At 41.1% G+C, this 21,114-nt stretch overlaps 1 protein-coding gene across 1 annotated transcript; it reads left to right on the forward strand.

Moving 5' to 3' along the window:
- Positions 1 to 4,543: 4,543 nt before the first annotated feature.
- On the forward strand, positions 4,544 to 7,310 carry LOC115204630 (GTPase IMAP family member 7). The gene is made up of 3 exons (XM_029770301.1): positions 4,544 to 4,665; positions 5,176 to 5,247; positions 5,631 to 7,310. The coding sequence occupies exons 1-3, from the start codon at positions 4,638 to 4,640 to the stop codon at positions 6,566 to 6,568; spliced, it is 1,038 nt and encodes a 345-aa protein (XP_029626161.1). The 5' UTR covers positions 4,544 to 4,637; the 3' UTR covers positions 6,569 to 7,310.
- Positions 7,311 to 21,114: the final 13,804 nt, after the last annotated feature.

Genomic DNA, 21,114 nt, shown 5'->3' on the forward strand with positions numbered 1-21,114 from the left:
TCAACTCACCGTGTTTGGAGGAGGAGGAATGCTGCCTATGACCCCAAGAACACCATCCCCACCGTCAAACATGGAGGTGAAAACATTATGCTTTGGGGGTGTTTTTCTGCTAAGGGGACAGGACAACTTCACCGCATCAAAGGGATGATGGACGGGGCCATGTACCGTCAAATCTTAGGTGAGAACCTCCTTCCCTCAGCCAGGGCATTGAAAATGGGTCGTGGATGGGTATTCCAGCATGACAATGACCCAAAACACACGGCCAAGGCAACAAAGGAGTGGCTCAAGAAGAAGCACTTTAAGGTCCTGGAGTGGCCTAGCCAGTCTCCAGACCTTAATCCCATAGAAAATCTGTGGAGGGAGCTGAAGGTTCGAGTTGCCAAACGTCAGCCTCGAAACCTTAATGACTTGGAGAAGATCTGCAAAGAGGAGTGGGACAAAATCCCTCCTGAGATGTGTGCAAACCTGGTGGCCAGCTACAAGAAACGTCTGACCTCTGTGATTGCCAACAAGGGTTTTGCCACCAAGTACTAAGTCATATTTTGCAGATGGGTCAAATACTTATTTCCCTCATTAAAATGCAAATCATTTTCTAACATTTTAGACATGCGTTTTTCTGGATTTTTTTGTTGTTATTCTGTCCCTCACTGTTCAAATAAACCTACCATTAAAATTATAGACTGATCATTTCTTTGTCAGTGGGCAAACGTACAAAATCAGCAGGGGATCAAATACTTTTTTCCCCTCACTGTATATAGTGCACTACTTTAGACCAGAGCCCTATGGTGCCCTATACAGTGCACTACTTTAGACCAGAGCCCTATGGTACCCTATGCCCTATACAGTGCACTTCTGTAGACCAGAGCCCTATGGTACCCTATGCCCTATACAGTGCACTACTTTAGATCATAGCCCTAAAGAGAATAGGGTGCCATTTGGGACACATACTATATTTCCAACATTCTTATTTTATTGGAAACAGCACTTTCTTAATGCCCATGACCAATAGTATGTGGACACCTGCTCGTTGAACATCTCATTCCAAAACCATTGTCATTAATATAGAGTTGGTCACCCCCCCTTTGTTGCTATAACAGCCTCCACTCTTCTGGGAAGGCTTTCCACTAGATGTTGGAACATTGCTGCTATAACAGCCTCCACTCTTCTGGGAAGGCTTTCCACTAGATGTTGGAACATTGCTGCGGGGACTTGCTTCCATTCAGCCACAAGAGCATTAGTGAGGTCGGGCACTGATGTTGGGCGATTAGGCCTGTCTCGCAGTCGGCGTTCCAATTCAATTCATCCCAAAGGTGTTCGATGGGGTTGAGGTCAGGGCTCTGTGCAGGCCAGTCAAGTTCTTCCACGCCGATCTCGACAAACCATTTCTGTACGGACCTCGCTTTGTGCACGGGGGCATTGTCATGCTGAAACAGGAAAGTGCCTTTGCTGTAGCTTTAACATTTCCCTTCACTGGAACTAAGGGGCCCGAACCATGAAAAACAGCCCCAGACCATTAGTCCTCCTCCACCAAACTTTACAGTTGGCACTATGCATTTGGGCAGGTAGCGTTCTCCTGGCATCCGCTAAACCCAGATTTGTCCATTGGACTGCCAGATGGTGAAGCGTGATTCATCACTTCAGAAAGCGCGTTTCCACTGCTCCAGAGTCCAATGGCGACGAGCTTAACACCACTCCAGCCGAACACTTGGCATTGGGCATGGTGATCTTAGGCTTGTTTGCAGCTGCTCGGCCATGGAAACCCATTTCATGAAGCTCCCGACGAACAGTTATTGTGCTGATGTTGCTTCCAGAGGCAATTTGGAACTCGGTTGTGAGTGTTGCAACTGAGGACAGACGATTTTTACGCGGTACGTGCTTCAGCACTCGGCAGTTCTGTTCTGTGAGCTTGTGTGGCCTACCACTTCGCAGCTGGGCCGTTGTTGCTCTTAAATGTTTCATTACATTTACATTTTAGTCACTTAGCAGACGCTCTTATCCAGAGCGACTTACAGTAGTGAATGCATACATTTCATTTATTATTATTATTTTTTCCGTACTGGTCCCCCGTTTCCACTTCACATAACAGCACTTACAGTTGACCGGGGCAGTTCTAGCAGGGCAGAAATTTGATGATGTGACTTGTTGAAAAGGTGGCATCCTATGACGGTCCCACGTTGAAAGTCACTGACCTCTTCAGTAAGGCCATTCTACTGCCAGTGTTTGTCTATGGAGATTGCATGGCTGTGTGTTCGATTTTATACACCTGTCAGCAACAGGTGTGGCTCAAATTGCCGAATCCACACATTTGAAGGGGTGTCCACACACTTCAAAAATTTTTCCTTATGATTTATTTTGGACTGTCTTTTTTAACATTTATGAATGTGTTATTCAATGCATTTCTATGGGCTATAGTTTCTATAGCCCATGAGGCCAAAACCAATTTTTATAAAATCATTTAAAAATAATTATACTTAAAGGGTTCCTAAAATTCAAAATCAAATGATTTATGGACCATGTTTAAAAAATGAGACTAAAGATTAAACAAAAGTTATTGCTCTGTTTTGACATGTGTTATTGTTTTCAAGTGCAACCCTTTGGGTGGCAGTGTAGGCAGTTGTATGAGGTTCAAAACATTATTATGATATATTATTATTATTAAAACACATGATGTTTATTATGACACGTGGAAATAATTAATTGTATTAATGTACCATCCTTATTCTAAAATCAGGGTATTTGTAAGTTCCTTTGTTACCAGTATAACCAGTAAAACTGAGGAAAATGTGCTTTTAAGTGTTTTGCTGTCCAGCCAAATATGGTGTACATGTAGGTAGATAAGTGATAATGCCCTGATGCATTATCTTATTATAAAGTAATATTTTATACATATGACCACCGATCTGACCTATGACCCCTTAAACATACTGATACTGCACTCTGCCTTGGTATGACCTTAAACAACTATATGGGTATTGCAAAAGCAAAGTGAAGTATCTATATATCTAAATGTACTGATCCAACTTTCTGGTTGTTTGGAGAATTCTAACTACATTCCAGCTGTATTTAATGGTTTTATGTAGTAATGTTTTTATGTTTTAAATGTTGTATTGAAGTTATATTAAACTATTAAATATTTTGTTTGCTATCTTTCTTACCATTATCTGGGTGGGGTCAGAGGTCCTGACCCCACCAGAGGTCCTGGTGGGGTCAGAGGTCCTGGTGGGGTTCCTGTCTCTGGTGGGGTCAGAGGTCCTGTTGGGGTCAGAGGTCCTGGTGGGGTTCCTGTCTCTGGTGGGGTCAGAGGTCCTGGTGGGGTTCCCGTCTCTGGTGGGGTCAGAGGTCCTGGTGGGGTCAGAGGTCCTGGTCACCCTGAGGCTGATTATCTACCACGCTGCCATGAGACACACGTAGATAGGGTCTGACTCCCAAATGGAACCCTATTCCCTATGTAGTGCACTACTTTCGACCAGGGCCCCATATGTGTCTTGTTAAAAGTAGTGCACTATGTAGTAGGGAATTAGGGTGCCATTTTGGAGGCCGCCAGGTTCACTTGTGGTGGTGTTGATGATGATTTTGATGAAGTCTATTCATGAAGCTCTTGCTATGGATTATGTTCACGGCACTTGACCCTAATACCCTAATACCCTAATTTGTATTTTTGTTGATAGAGCTGTATATAACTCAGTGTTCATGAAACTGAACCTGCAGCACTTGTGTCATGTAATGATACATTTTAATGATCTGATGAAATGATTATATCTTTACCTTTGTATTAAACTATGTGTACATAATGAGTCATACTACATACAGACTTAGAAAAACAGGGTTCCAAAAGGCCTCTTCGGTTGTCACCATAGGAGAATCCTTTTTTCTTCCAAGTAGAACCCTCTGTAGAAATGGTTTTACATGGAACCCAAAATGGTTCTACCTGGAACCAAAAGTATTCTACTTACAACCAAAAAAGGGTTCTTCAAAAGCATTCTGCTATTGGGACAGCCAAAGAACCTTTTAAAGGTTTATTAAGGCACCTTTTATTCTAAGAGTGAACAGATGAAATGCGTATCTCTCTACCTTTGTATTATACTATGTGTTCACACTGAATCACACTATAGCATTTGGCCTCCCTACTACACCTTCCATTTATGTAGACTTTCAAACTAATAAAGTATGTTTCCTTTGAGCCATAACTCATGCTCTCATTGTCAATCATTAACTTTACTGCTACTCATTACATGAAGGCTATGTTCAGAGCTGCAATGTTGAACAAGGTTTGGCAGCTTTGCATGGATCGGTACAGAAACTAAACTCTTCTAGTTTATTGAAACTTTTCTCGTCTGTTTCATAGTCGTTGATAATAGTCCATAACTATGGCCTGGTTTAGGATTTATTGAAGGGTGACTGTTTCATGTAATCTAGTTAATCTCCATATTTTTCTTGTTGAAATGTTGTTCTACTTCCTCCCTCCAAATGGGAGTGACTTTGACTGAACAGCAGAGGGAGGGAGTGACTTTGACTGAACAGCAGAGGGAGGGAGTGACTTTGACTGAACAGCAGAGGGAGGGAGTGACTTTGACTGAACAGCAGAGGGGAGGTCATCGTTAACGTGGAGACGGTACCGGAAAAATAAATCTGACAAAATGGCTTCATCAAGCGCCACGAAACCCTGTAAGTTAACTTTATTTAATGATGCCAACAGTACACATACTTACTAGCTATTGTTGTGAACATTTAAATATGTTTTTGAGCACCTCAGTTTACTTCTATAACATTATCACTCCCAAGTCTCTACTTTCACTTTCATTTAAGGTGCTCTGAAAACGTGTAATAACATTAAGTAGTACAACAACGGGTATTTTTATCTTGGGAGTATGAATATATTCCATCCCCATCTTGGACACAGTTTTTCTATTAGTTAGACAGTCCAGTGGGAAGGAATAACCACATCATTGCAGATTAAAGTTATTTGTTCCAAAACCCAGCCAGTATCACCACAACTGTAACTTTATAGGAAGTAGCATATGCAAAACTGAAGAAAAAAAAACATGACATTGGAAGTTAAACTTTCAGGGTTTTAAATTGACATGAACATGAGCGTATAACAGACAAGAGGTTTGAATAACCTGTTAATATTGCAGTATGTATTTTATGTGATGTATTCAATGTGTCATTCTGTAGTGGAGAAGGATGAAGACACAGATAAACAGCCTCTGGGTAGAAGAAGAAACTCCAAAGGTGATGGTCCAGACAGTAAGTAGAAAAAATTATATTTTTTTGAACGTTTACCAATAGTTTAACCAAATAGTCATAATTTGTTGTGTGTTTGATTATCCACATTTCAATTTGGCAGCCATCTGTATTTACATTCCTTATGGGAGACCCACTACTATGTCAACCATTTTTTATTCAACTAGGCAAGTCAGTTAAAAACAAATTCTTATTTACAATGACGGCCTAGGAACAGTGGGTTAACTGCCTTGCTCAGGGGCAGAACGACAGATTTTTACCTTGTCAGCTCAGGGATTCGATCTAGCAAACCTTTCGGTTACTAGTCCAACACTCTAACCACTACGCTACCTGCCACCCCATGATGTAACATCACTCATGTTTTCTCCTTTACTTCTCTCCTGAAGTGTCCATGACCAGGATCGTGCTGGTGGGGAAGACAGGCGCTGGAAAAAGCTCTTCAGGAAACACAATCCTAGGGAGGAGAGCTTTTAGAGATGATCGATCTAGCTCTTCTGTAACTAAGGAGTGTCGTAAGGAGACAGAAGAGATGGCAGGGAGACAAGTCTGGCTAGTGGACACACCAGGATTATTTGACACAAGCCACTCTGACAGTTACTTAGAGACAGAAATCAGTAAATGTATCAACATGACTTCACCTGGTCCCCATGCAATCGTATTGGTCATGAACGTAGGGCCTTTCACAAAGGAGGAACAGAACGCAGTAAAGAAAATCAGGGTGCTGTTTGGAGAAGAAGCTAACAAGTATACCATGATCCTCTTCACCCATGGAGATGAGTTGGGTGAAGGTGGCATAAAGCAGTATGTGAATGAAGCTCAGGATGATCTCCAGACACTTGTGGACCAGTGTGGTGGAAGGTACCATGTTTTTGACAACACAAAGATGGAAAACAGGGGACAAGTTCTGGACTTCTTTGAGAAAATTGACCACATGGTGGCAGTAAACGGTCAAGACCACTACACCAATGACAAATACCAAGAGGTGGAGAGAACGCTTAGTACCAGGGAAGAAGAGTTGAGGAAGCAGTATGAAGAAGAACTGAGGAAGCTACAAGACCAAGAGAACCAACTGCCTCCCAGATACCAGGAGGAATTAAAGAAACTACAGAGTAAAATTAAGGCACTGAAACAGTCAATGGAGGAGGAAGAGAAGAAACTTAAAGAACTACAACTCCTGGATCAAAACAAAATCTGGCGAATCATGGAACACAAGCGTTACTATGAGAGGAAGTTGAGGGCTGTGAGGGAGGAAGCAGAGTTAATCCAAGATAACAAAGGAATGTCCACAGAGGTCTATAAAAAGTTACAGGATCTCCGTCTCTGAAATAGCTGGTGATTGTGACGGTTGTGTTTATTTCTCCCCACTATTATTTGTGGTCACTTATGAACCCACTCGCTGAATCCACCAGGAACCGTCCCACCCTGATCTGTTTCACCTGTCTTTGTGCTGGTCTCCACCCCCCACCAGGTGTCTCCCATCTCCCATCATTATCCCCCGTGTATCTATTCCCACGGGGGGGGGCAGTACAATTTTCATGAAATTGTACTGGCATGAAATGAAATGAAATGTATGCATTCACTACTGTAAGTCGCTCTGGATAAGAGTGTCTGCTAAATGACTGAAATGTAATGTATACCTGCGTTTTCTGTTTGTCTGTTGCCAGTTTCGTATTGTCCCGTCAAGTCCTACCAGCGAGTTCCCGCGTTTCCTGAGCTCTAGTTTTAGTTTTTCTTAGTCTTCCCAGTTCTGACCTTTCTGCCTGTCCTGACCCTGATCCTGCCCGTCGTCCTGTACCTGCCTGACTCTGATTTAGATTTTGACCTTTTGCCTGACTATAGTAAACTCTGAGACTCGTACTATCTGCCTCCTGTTTCTGCATCTGGCTCTCAGCCTGAGCTTTGATAAGAAACCTTGCTGGTATTGACAACCCAAGCTGGCAACAACAACCCATACAATGTAATTAAATGCAGATGACATATGAATATTTGTGTACAATTTTGAACCATCTATCCTTTGACATTTTGTTTTCTTGACAATAAAAAAAATAAATGAAATTGATTACTCAGAGGCTATGCTGCTGGTGATGTTACAGCTCTAACACATTCCACATTTAAAGGGAAACTGACACAATCAGGACTCCTTCACAAAAATGCAACAATCAGGTCTCCATTGTATGACTAGAATGTGTTAAATTATTGTAATTGCCACAACTTAGGCGATTAAACAGAATTTCAACAGTATCCTCTCAGAGCATTACCAGTCTTAAGGCAGGAAAACAACTATATTGTGTCTGAATATAAGTCCCTGGTTGAGGTATTAGACTACATTTAACTTGTCCAACTTTAGACGTATGAGAAACAGTCTTAACACACAAGGTTTATATAGATGCTATGATATTTTCTCGCATGATAAGTTGGTCACAAGCAGGAGAAACAATCAAACAAACCATTTCAATTTCTGTAAAAGTGTACATTGAACATTTTTTGATCCAAATATGAAGACTCTGTTTAATACCGTTTAATTCTCAAGAAACAACTTTTTAAAGTTTTTGTACATTTTCAGACTTGAAGCTGCCTTTTGAATGTTTACTTACTTGTTCCACAATCCTTAAGCAGTGAAGTGACTACTTTACTATCTATGGGATCAGTGAAGTGACTACTTTACTATCTATGGGATCAGTGAAGTGACTACTTTACTATCTATGGGAGCAGTGAAGTGACTACTTTACTATCTATGGGATCAGTGTAGTGACTACTTTACTATCTATGGGATCAGTGAAGTGACTACTTTACTATCTATGGGATCAGTGTAGTGACTACTTTACTATCTATGGGATCAGTGTAGTGACTACTTTACTATCTATGGGATCAGTGTAGTGACTACTTTACTATCTATGGGAGCAGTGAAGTGACTACTTTACTATCTATGGGATCAGTGAAGTGACTACTTTACTATCTATGGGATCAGTGTAGTGACTACTTTACTATCTATGGGAGCAGTGAAGTGACTACTTTACTATCTATGGGATCAGTGAAGTGACTACTTTACTATCTATGGGATCAGTGTAGTGACTACTTTACTATCTATGGGATCAGTGTAGTGACTACTTTACTATCTATGGGATCAGTGTAGTGACTACTTTACTATCTATGGGATCAGTGTAGTGACTACTTTACTATCTATGGGATCAGTGTAGTGACTACTTTACTATCTATGGGATCAGTGAAGTGACTACTTTACTATCTATGGGATCAGTGTAGTGACTACTTTACTATCTATGGGATCAGTGAAGTGACTACTTTACTATCTATGGGATCAGTGTAGTGACTACTTTACTATCTATGAGGTCACATACTAGAGGATCAGTGAATGGAAAGTGTTCAGTTCCCGTGTGTAGAACCAACTTACAGAAAAGTTCAAATGTGTGGCTTAACTCTTCTTCAACTGAATTGTTGGTTAAGGGCCTGTAAGTAAGCATTTACATTACATCATTACATTTTAGTCATTTAGCAGACACTCTTATCCAGAGCGACTTACGGTAGTGAATGCATACATTTCATGCATTATTTTTTTTGTACTGGCCCCCCGTGGGAATCAAACCCACAACCCTGGCGTTGCAAACACCATGCTCTACCAACTGAGCCACAGGGAAGGCCCACAGTAAAGTCTACACTTGTTGTATTCGGTGCATGTGACAAATAAAGTTTGATTTGATTAGTGTCGGTGATTTACACAGTGAAAAGCTGGTTAAAACAACAGCAGGTTTGTAGCCACTTATAAACCTTTTTGTTGCTGTTTTAACTGTGTTTTAACAACTCATAGCTTCAATAGCAATGTGTAACATGATTCTTATGTGCAATGTCTTGACTCCTGTGTGGAAATGTATCTGTATGTCCTGATCTCTGTTTTATTAATACATTTTAATCGTTTTTTTTAAAGGTCTTATGTTTGTATGTTTTCTGTTCGTATATAATGTTTTTCTTGTTTATATGTTTACCTGCCCGGGGACTGCAGATGGAAATTAGCTGTTGGCTAAATTTGGTAGAACACATCTTTTCTCAAGTGTACTGAAACTTCTGTTTTTGTTGTACGTTGTCCCTGTTCAAATAAACGACGCTGGGCCAATTGTGCGCCGCCCTATGCAACTTCAGTGATACAGATTAAATCCAAACCTTAGAATCAACTCTTTGTTTGAGACATGAGTCCTTCATTCAGAGATGTCTCTGACCTTACAGCTATAATGGAATGCTTTTCTTTACTGACTATTGTCCCCATAGGGAACGTCATGTACACATTTAAAATATGTTGAAGGTCAAGAACAATAGAAACATTTATTAACAGTACAAATTCATAACAATTGACATACAGTAGGTTATATTTGGTATGATAACCAGCCTTCTGGTCTTAATGAATGGATGACAACCAGCCTTCTGGTCTTAATGAATGGATGACAACCAGCCTTCTGGTCTTAATGAATGGATGACGACCAGCCTTCTGGTCTTAATGAATGGATGACGACCAGCCTTCTGGTCTTAATGAATGGATGACGACCAGCCTTCTGGTCTTAATGAATGGATGACAACCAGCCTTCTGGTCTTAATGAATGGATGACGACCAGCCTTCTGGTCTTAATGAATGGATGACAACTGAATGCCAACCATTGAGTCAGACATGTATTTTGCAAGCTGTGCATCATTTATCTCCACTGGCTGAGATACACCATTTACCATCACATCTGATGTGATCTAGATGTTAATAGCAGAATTCTGTCCATTTTATATATGAAACCAAAGCATTTCTATCTGCTCAGTGCTTTAGTTGCAGTGGCCATGGGAGGTAATTGTGTATGGAGCAAAGGCCCTGTGAATGTGACAGAGTTCATAAGGGTTTCTCTGATAGGGGTGTTAGCTGAGGCAATGGGAGCTGGATCATACACACTTATACACATAGCCTGGGGGGTTGGAAGGTCTACTATAGGTACTGAGATCCACACTGGGAAATCAGTTGGAACAGCAATGGGTTTCATAGGAGCAGCAGCAGTTGGTGGATTGACAGGAAGGTTAGTTGGTCCAGGAGGAGGAGTGGTGTTAGGAGGATTATCAGGGTTGTTAGGAGGATTATCAGGGTTGTTAGGAGGATTATCAGGGTTGTTAGGAGGATTATCAGGGTTGTTGGGAGGAGTTGGTGTGATGGTGTTAAGATTAAAATACAAAGACTAGAAAAAAGCAGATATTTCCCTGTGATGCACTTCTAAACTACAGATCCACTTCCTATCTCTCTCTATGGGAGGAGCTCTGATTGGGCAGTCGGTTAGAACATGCACAGTAGATAGGAATGCATCTTCCAATGAATCCCCTCTTCATAATGATGTCATTCTATATTAAAATACCCTTTTATAAAATGGTGTCAAGGTGTTCAAGACAGAGATACGTGTGAGAAGAGAGTACATAGAGATGAGCCCTTGATGAGTACATATCATTATCTATTTCATATAGGCCAGTATAACATTTAACTTCATATGGTATTTTACAGTCTTGGTTATAATGCTCTATGAACAGCTAAATGTTTCTGAGCAGGTATTAGTGCATAAACTGCATTACAATGTATTATGCATAGTTCATAAGGAGTTAATAAATGAGCTTATAATGCATTATGAAAAGGGTATTCATAGGAAGTGTTACCAACAAAAATATATGCTTTATTGTCACACACTGGATAGGTGCAGTGAAATGCGTTGTTTCACAGGGTCACCCTCCTGGAGCAAACTAGGCTTTAATGCCTTGCTCAAGGACACATTGACAGATGTTTCACCTTGACAGCCCAGGTTGCTGGTCCAACGCTCTAACCGCTAGGCTACCTGCCACCCTATCTTTGGTGTTAACTCTTCCACAGTCTACCATCTTATTCTTAATCTTTCTATAACATCAAAACACTTCTTCCACACGTACTCTGTTTATAGACCAACAACTGTTGGGTCTGGTCCACCATTACTAAATGTAATGATTTGGTCTGCATGTGAGAGGGGTGTTGAATACTGCAGTCATGTTGCATAGCTGGTAATGGACAGTATTTCAAACTGTGCATTTTACAATCTTGAAATAAACTCAACTAAACTGTGCAGTTTTTTCTGTTCTTTAAATTGCCAAGAATCATATCTATCCAGGTTCATTACTCTGTAAAAAACACAAGTGTATAATTTTAGGAGGCATGTACTATATATCAAAGTTGTCAAGGAAACCAGTTTGTCTACTTCATAGGCCTCACTCCTCCCATTTGTTGAACGTCAACAGTCAGATACGTGGAAATGTAAGTCTCACTGTGATTTGTTCACTTGTACAGAAATATGTAGACATCAGATATAAATGTAAGTCTCACTGTGATTTGTTCACTTGTACAGAAAGATGTAGACATCAGATATAAATGAGACCTTGTCCTCTGTTTGACCTCATGTGAACCTGTGACTATTTGTTATTGAAACCTTGACCTCACCTGATGTGTTTGTGGTTTATTATGTTCTCTCTATCAAAGGGTTTATATGATTTAATATTTTTATGGCCCAAGAGAGGACAAACAGTACTAACAGGCTGATAACCAATGATGTTGAATGCAAGGTATGTATCATTTATCTCCACTGCTGAGAGACACCATTTACCATCACATCTGATGTGATCTAGATGTTAATGGAAGAGTTCTGATCTGGAGATAAAATGTAGTAAAATATGTGTGGGACTAATAATGGTACTGTTTTGGACATTAAAATAACAGGTCATTCGTTTTCACACTGACACATTAATATTCATGCCTCAGACAATGCAGTAAAACACATCAGATCTGCCATCTTGTGGAAAGAATAGAACTCAACAGAGTTAGAATTGGGTCAGTCAGGAACACCAGATCAGATATTGGTATTCAAGGTGAATGTACCCAGGTGTTGCTCTACCTTCACAAACACAGAATATCATAGATTTGGAACTTTGTTGTCCATCTAACAATAAAAATGGTAATGTGTATTTTTCAATTCCTAACCCTCCTCATATGACACACACGAGAGGCTGGTAGCAGTACAATGTCGGCTGCAGACCAGCACCCCTGAAGCAGTTACAGTATGTGCCTTGCTCAAGGGCACAACAGCAGTAGGCAGCACTTGATATTCTGCTGCCAACAACCCTCAAGTTGACGGCTCACTTATGGATTTTCCAGAGCAGCACTGGGAGTCGAACCAACAACCTGCAAATCAAGGCCAGGTGCAGAATCACTAATTGGGATGTAAGGTGATTTGTGTCAGTGATATGACTTAAACATACCAACAGTACATGTATAGGTATGGAAACTAACATGTCATCTCATACTCACAGCTGTGATGTGACTTGGTATTTTTTACCTTAGTTCTATCCCTTCCTTCTTGAATAACAGTTTCAACCTTGTATTCTGGACTGTGTACAAAATGAAATCCTAATCTTAAATATTCCTCCAAAAGATGTAAGTTGTTTCTGAGAAATCTTCTTATTGCATAAACTACATACAGCTAACTGACCCTAGAGATGCTGACCAGCTGACAGATACACACCTAACCACACACTAAAACAATAATAAACATTATATGCAGTCTTCCCTCCTTCTGCTTCTCAACCAGTAGATGTCAGTAGAGATCTTAACAACCTTTGTTCTGTCAGTGAAACATGGAAATGGAAATTCAGACTGTAATCGTTATACAAAACGTTTCCTCCCTCTGTCTCTCTCCACCCCTCCTCTTCCTCTCTCTCTGTCTCTCTGTCCCATGTAGACCCATGTGGACCACATTATACACCAGCAGCCATTTAGCAGGTGTTGACACTGTAAAACCTATAAATGATTAGTTAATGTTGTTTGTCTTTGTGTTGATAGAGCTGTATATGATCCCCCATTATTCATACAAACTGAACCTGCAGAACTGGTGTCATGTATTTCAGTCTGAAGTTCATTTATGTCTAAAAATAACTGAAACCTTTATTTAAAAATCAACTTGTTTAATTTGGTAACATAATGATTGATTTAAATGACCTGATGTAGATGTTATACAGATGAAATGCTTATATACCATTGTATTATACTATGTGTACATGGATTCATACTGTACCATTAACGTAGACTGTGTACAGAACAAACTAATAAAGTATGTTCCCTTTGAGCGATAACTCTGTCAATCATTTACTTTACTGTTGTTAGCTAGTCTTTATATCAAGGTTACCTTCAAAGCTGCAGTCTTGAACAAGGTTTGGCAGCATTGAATATGTACAGTATCTATAGCTCTTCTAGTTTATTGAAGAAAATATAAGTTGTGTCTGTTTCATAGTCCTTGATAATAGTCCATAACTATGGTCTGGTTTAGGATTTATTGAAGGGTGACTGTTTCATGTAATCTCGTTCATCTCAATATTTTTTCTGTGATTCTTTTTAAAATGTAGTTCCAAATGGACGTGGCTTTGACTGAACAGCAGAGGGAGGGAGTCCTGAATGTCGGAAAGGTACAGGGAAATTCAAACGATGACAAATGGCTTCATCAAGCTATACAAAACCTTGTAAATTGACTGAGTTTATTGATTCAAGTAGTACACATATTTACTAGCTATTGTTATGAACATTTAAATATGTTTTTGAGCACCTCAGTTTAGTTATATAACATCATGTGCCTCAGGCCTGGAGGTAAGCAAAAGTTATTCCCCTACCTAAGAATAGTAAAGCCCCCTTAACTGGCTCAAATAGCTGACCAATCAGCCTATTAGCAACCCTTAGTAAACTTTTGGAAAAATTGTGTTTGACCAGATAAAATACTATTTTCCCAGGAGAAAGAGATAGAAAAGGTATCGCGGAAGGAGGTCGGGGTGCCTTGTGAGGATCCGCTGACGAGTGGCTAATCTGCCGTTACCATCGGTACTATCGGCCAACATACAAGCGCTGGATAATGATTTGGACAAACTAAAAGCACGTATATCTTACTAACGGGACATTAAATCTGTAAAATCTTATATTTCACTGAGTCGTGGCTGAACGACGACATGAATAACATACAGCTGGTATTACACTGTATCAGCAGTATAGAACAGCAGCCTCTGGTAAGACATGTATAACATACAGCTGGCTGGTATTACACTGTATCGGCAGTATAGAACAGCAGCCTCTGGTAAGACATTAATAAAATACAGCTGGTTATACACTGTATCAGCAGGATAGAACAGCAGCCTCTGGTAATACACGGGGTGACGGTCTATGTATATTTGTAAACAACAGCTGGTGCACGATATCTAAGGAAGTCTTGAGATTTTGCTCGCCTGAGGTAGAGTACCGCATGATAAGCTGTAGACCACACTATCTACCTAGAGAGTTTTCATCTGTATTTTTTGTAGCTGACTACATACCACCCCAGACCGATGATGACACTATATGAGCTGTATACCGCCATAAGCAAACAGGAAAATGCTCATCCAGATGCGGCGTCCTAGTGGCCGGGGACTTTAATGCAGGGAAACTTAAATCAGTTTTACCACATTTCTATCAACATGTTAAATGTACAACCAGAGGGGAAAAAAACTCTGGACCACCTTTACTCCACACACAGAGACGCATACAAAGCTCTCCCTCGCCCTCCATTTGGCAAATCTGACCATAATTCTATCCTCCTGATTGCTGCTTACAAGCAAAATGTTAACACCTTGTAGAGTCCATGCCCTGACGAATTGAGGCTTTTCTGAGGGCAACTCAATATTAGGAAGGTGTTCTTAATGTTTTGTTAACTCAGTATATTTGTATGTTATGTAGCTACAGTATGTATGTTTTGTATGTTATGAATTATGCTTGGCTTATTTCAATACTCAATTCCAGATAAACAACAGTGCACTGCACCTAACTATGCACAGCAAATATGTACTGCATGATCAAACATTGTAATTGTAGAAAGAGTCAGTTCAGAATTAGAAATTGGGTAGATGTGTGTAAACTCATTTAGCACACTACGTAATGGATGTGTTTCAGTGCAGACACTAGATTAAAAACATCAGTTTGATGTTATTTTTTCCAAGTGTACTGTGAATATAGCCAACAAGTCAATCAACCTGTATTTTGTCTTTGATTATGAAGAACATACTTTCTTACCTTACAATTTATCACTTTGTAATTGTGAGGTCTCTGTATTTATTTTCTTCCAGACATACACAGACATCCTTGCAGCTGCAATTAAGTCTATTATTGAATTGTGTTTTAATAAACATGTTATTCAACATTGTGTTGGGTGTAATTACACTGATAGATCTAATGAACATTGGATAAGCAACACTGAACTGCACTGGTTGGGCATGACTGTCACACCCTGATCTGTTTCACCTGTCCTTGTGATTGTCTCCACCCCCTCCAGGTGTCGCTTATTTTCCCCAGTGTATTTATCCCTGTGTTTCCTGTCTCTCTGTGCCAGTTTGTCCTGTATGTTTCAAAGTCAACCAGCGTTATTACCGTTCTCCTGCTTTTTGCATTCTCCTTTTTCTAGTCCTCCTGGTTTTGACCCTTGCCTGTTTCTGGACTTTGTACCCGCCTGCCTGACCATTCTGCCTGCCTTGACCACGAGCCTGTCTACCACTCTGTACCTCCTGGACTCTGATCTGGTTTTGACCTTTTTGCCTGTCCACGACCATTCTCTTGCCTACCCCTTTGGATTAATAAACATTGTAAGACTCCAACCATCTGCCTCCTGTGTCTGGATTTGGGTCTCGCCTTGGGCCTTGATAGTGACGGATAGAAGTAGTCACTACAAACCTTACATCAAAGTTGCCTGAAGCTGAATGGAAAGGGCTATGCCCTGACCAGTTCAGAAGAAAATCCTTGTCTCTAATTTACACAAGATTGGTTAACTTACCAGTGTGGAACGAAAACAAACATAATCTACACATCTATAAACTACCTTTTTACATTTTCTTGCAACCATGGTGTTCCTTTTTACATAAGAGTATACTGTCGGGGCGGCAGGTAGCCTAGTGGTTATAGCATTGGGTCAGTAACCGAAAGGTTGGTGGATCGAATCCCTGAGCTGACAAGGTACATATCTGTCGTTCTGCACCTGAACAAGGCAGTTAACCCACTGTTCCTAGGCCTTCATTGTACAGCTAAGGTCAGAAGTTTACATACACCATAGCCAAATACATTTAAACGCAGTTTTTCACAATTACTGACATTTCATCCGAGTAAGAATTCCCTGTCTTAGGTCAGTTAAGATCACCACTTCATTTTAAGAATGTGAAGTGTCAGAATAATAAGTGATTTATTTCAGCTTTTATTTCTTTCATCACATCCCCAGTGGGTCAGAAGTTTACATACACTCAATTAGTATTTGGTAGCATTTCCTTAGAATTGTTTAACTTGGGTCAAACATTTCAGGTAGTCTTCCATAAGCTTCCCACAATAAGTTGGGTTAATTTTGGCCCATTCCTCCTGACAGAGCTGGTGTAACTAAGTCAGGTTTGTAGGCCTCCTTGCTCGGACACGCTTTTTCAGTTTTCTATGGGATTGAGGTCAGGGCTTTGATGGCCACTCCAATACCTTGACTTTGTTAAGCCATTTTTCCACAACTTTGGAAGTATGCCTGGGGTCATTGTCCATTTGGAAGACCCATTTGCGACCAAGCTTTAACTTCCTGACTGATGTCTTGAGATGTTGCTTCAATATATCCACATAATTTTCCTGCCTCATGATGCCATCTATTTTGTGAAGTGCACCAGTCCCTCCTTGTCACGACCGTCAAAGGGAGTAGACCAAGGCGCAGCGGGTATGTGAATGCTCATTTTATTTAACTCAAAACAAGAAAACGATGAACGGACGACAGTCTTGTAGGCTCACACAGCAGTACAAAGAACAACCTCCCACCATTCCCCTAACAAACATATTCCTAATTATAGGACCTTCAATCAGAGGTAACGAGAAACAGCTGCCCCCAATTAACTAAACATAGAAATACAACCCTAGAACAAAAATAGAAATATACAAACAGACCATAGACCAAAACCCCAGAAACATAAATCAAACACCCCTCTACATATACACACACCCCGAACCATATAAAACAAACACCCCCTGCCACGTCCTGACCAAACTACAATAACAAATAACCCCTTTACTGGTCAGAACGTGACACTCCTGCAGCAAAGCACCCCCACAACATGATGCTGCCACCCCCGTGCTTCACGGTTGGGATAGTGTTCTTCAGCTTGCAAGCCTCCCCCTTTTTCCTCCAAACATAATGATGGTCATTATGGCCAAACAGTTCTATTTTTCTTTCATCAGACCAGAGGACATTTCTCCAAAAAGTACAATCTTTGTCCCCATGTGCAGTTGCAAACCGTAGTCTGGCTTTTTTAGGGCGGTTTTGGAGCAGTGGCTTCTTCCTTGCTGAGCAGCCTTTCAGGTTATGTCGATATAGGGCTCGTTTTACTGTGGATATAGATACTTTTGTACCTGTTTCCTCCAGCATTTTCCCAAGGTCCTTTGCTGTTGTTCTGGGATTGATTTATACTTTTCGCACCAAAGTACGTTCATCTCTAGGAGACAGAACGCGTCTCCTTCCTGAGCGGTATGACGGCTGCGTGGTCCCATGGTGTTTATACTTGCGTATTATTGTTTGTACAGATGAATGTGGTACCTTCAGGTGTTTGGAAATTGCTCCCAAGGATGAACCACACTTGTGGAGGTCTACAATTTTTTTCTGAGGTCTTGGCTGATTTCTTTTGATTTTCCCATGATGTCAAGCAGAGGCACTGAGTTTGAAGGTAGGCCTTGAAATAAATCCACAGGTACACCTCCAATTGATTCAAATGATGTCAATTAGCCTATCAGAAGCTTCTAAAGCCATGACATCATTTTCTGGAATTTCCCATGCTGTTTAAAGGCACAGTCAACTTCTGACCCACTGGAATTGTGATACAGTGAAATATTCTGTCTGTAAACAATTGTTGGAAAAATGACTTGTACTGGCTGTGCCAGTCATGGTTATCTTGTCTCCTCTACTCCCATCGTAGATCCATGGGATGAACTGCCCTCAGACAGACACAACGTTGTTATAGAACAGACTACAGTAGCTGCAAATTATTTGAAACGACACTATCAGGGGGATATTTCATTGCAGAAGTTGTTAGAAAACTCCAAGTCAACTCTGTGCTTGGCACGACAGATTTAGTCACATTTAACTTACCGCTGTAGGGAACTTTAACTTTTATGCAAACTGAACTGTATATACATGTACATTATCAACATTTTTGACTGGGAAGCAATTTTTTTTAAGCCAGAAGTTTACAGGTTTGTTGACATAACATAAAATACATGACTTTCCATAACTCCAGCTGGTTGATAATGTTGGGAGTGCTGTGTGTTCTCATAGCACAGGTGGCACAGAAATATTTATCTGAGCCACAATCCCCACAGCGCCACAGCTCAGCCTCCTCCAAAGCTCTACATACACTGCAGATGGCGTTGGAAGGAAGACATTTCAGCTCCACTGCAGGCAGGTGGAGTAGCAACCCCTTCCAGATCTCAACATCGGCTGCCTTCCTTTTTTTGATGCTGGTGGAGGAGCTGCATCCCTGCAGCTGGGCACAACTTCTGCTGCAGAAGGAATCGGCTCTGTTCTCCCAGTACTCTCTAGAGAGCAGTGACAGCTGTTACAGAGTGGACTATCCTGGTTAAATTACGTTTAACAGAACTGAACAGAGCAACTTTCTCACCGATCCAAGTTGATGGCAGGGGTGTACATGCTATCGCGCCTATAGTCAGGTCTCTGTAATCCAGCGTGGATCTCTTTCTTCTGGTTATATGAATTGTGTAAGTATTGCTTAGAGAGAGTTTAAATCCATGTGAGAAAGTGTATTAGTGCTCACTTCGGGAAAAGTATAGAGATTTAAGAAACAGGGACAGGAGACATAACCAAAGAAATTTGACACATCCTAAAACCAAAAACAGGAAATTACACCATGCCATGGTTCCCGGGAATTTAAGCCAAAAAGACTTCCAATGCAAAATTGTAAATTCTTTAAAATGTATTATATATTCAGATCGTATTGCACTACAGAAATGTTCTTCCCTACTGTGGGTCATGTCAGCGGGCTATCCCGGGGTAAAAACACCATTACATTAGCTTTGTAAATCACAGTTTAAAAAATAATGTGATATACGTACCTTTGACGAAGGGAAAGGACGTCAGAAGATCTTCTTCTAGTTTTAGTTAAACACACAATAAAAATGGTCGTTACCGCCACCAACGTATGCGGGTTGTAACGACGCAATCACTCTGCCCTATCCCATCTGGACAAGAGGAATACCTATGTAAGAATGCTGTTCATCGACTACAGCTCAGCATTTAACACCATAGTACCCTCCAAACTCGTCATTAAGCTCGAGATCCTGGGTCTCAACCCCGCCCTGTGCAACTGGGTCCTGGACTTCCTAACGGGCCGCACCCAGGTGGTGAAGGTTGGAAACAACATCTCCACCCCGCTGATCCTCAACACTGGGGCCCCACAACGGTGCGTTCTCAACCCTCTCCTGTACTCCCTGTTCACCCATGACTGTGTGGCCAATCACACCTCCAACTCAATCATCAAGTTTGCAGACGACACTACAGTGGTAGGCTTGATTACCAACAACAACGAGACGGCCTACAGGGAGGAGGTGAGGGCCCTCGGAGTGTGGTGTCAGGAAAATAACCTCACACCCAATGTCAACAAAACAAAGGAGATGATCGTGGACTTCAGGAAACAGCAGAGGGAGCATCCCCCCATCCACATCGAAGGGACAGTAGTGGAGAGGGTGGAAAGTTTTAAGTTCCCCGGCGTACACATCACAGACAAACTGAAATGGTCGACCCACACAGACAGCGTGGTGAAGAAGGCCCAACAGTGCCTCTGCAACCTCAGGAGGCTGAAGAGATTTGGCTTGTCACCAAAAACACTCACAAACTTTTACAGATGCACAATCGAGAGCATCCTGTCTGGCTGTATCACCACCTGGTACGGCAACTGCTCCGCCCATAACCGTAAGGCTCTCCAGAGGGTAGTGAGGTCTGCACAACGCATCACCGGGGGCAAACTACCTGCCCTCCATGACACCTACACCACCCGATGTCACAGGAAGACCAAAAAGATCATCAAGGACATCTACCACCCGAGCCACTGCCTGTTCACCCCGCTATCATCCAGAAGGCGAGGTCAGTACAGGTGCATCAAAGCTGGGACCAAGAGACTGAAAAACAGCTTCTATCTCAAGGCCATCAGACTGTTAAACAGCCATCACTAACATTGAGTGGCTGCTGCCAAAATACTGACTCAACTCCAGCCACTTTTAATAATGGAAAAATTGATGTAATAAATGTATCACTAGCCACTTTAAACAATGTCATTTTATATAATTGTTTACATGCCTTACATTACTCATCTCATATGTATATACTGTACTCTATACCATCTACTGCATCTTGCCTATGCCACACGGCCATCCATATACTTATATGTACATATTCTCATTCATTCCTTTACACTTGTGTGTATATTAGGTAGTGGTTGTGAAATTGTTAGATTGCTCGTTGGATATTACTGCACTGTCAGAACTAGAAGCACAAGCATTTCGCTACACTCGCATTAACATCTGCTAACCATGTGTTTGTGACAAATAACATTTGATAACAGCCAGTGGTTGATTATTTTTGCCTACTCGGAAATGACGATATGAAACGTTGATTTGAACCATCTGAGCAACTAGTGGGTCAGGCGGCGCCCCTCTGTCTGATTCATATCGCGTGATTTCTGATGATAGTTCTCTATTATATCGACTGATTTGTTCTGTATGGGGTGAATAAGGTTTGT

This window comes from Salmo trutta, chromosome 12 (genome assembly GCF_901001165.1).
Source record: "Salmo trutta chromosome 12, fSalTru1.1, whole genome shotgun sequence".
Classification (NCBI taxonomy): Eukaryota; Metazoa; Chordata; class Actinopteri; order Salmoniformes; family Salmonidae; genus Salmo; species Salmo trutta.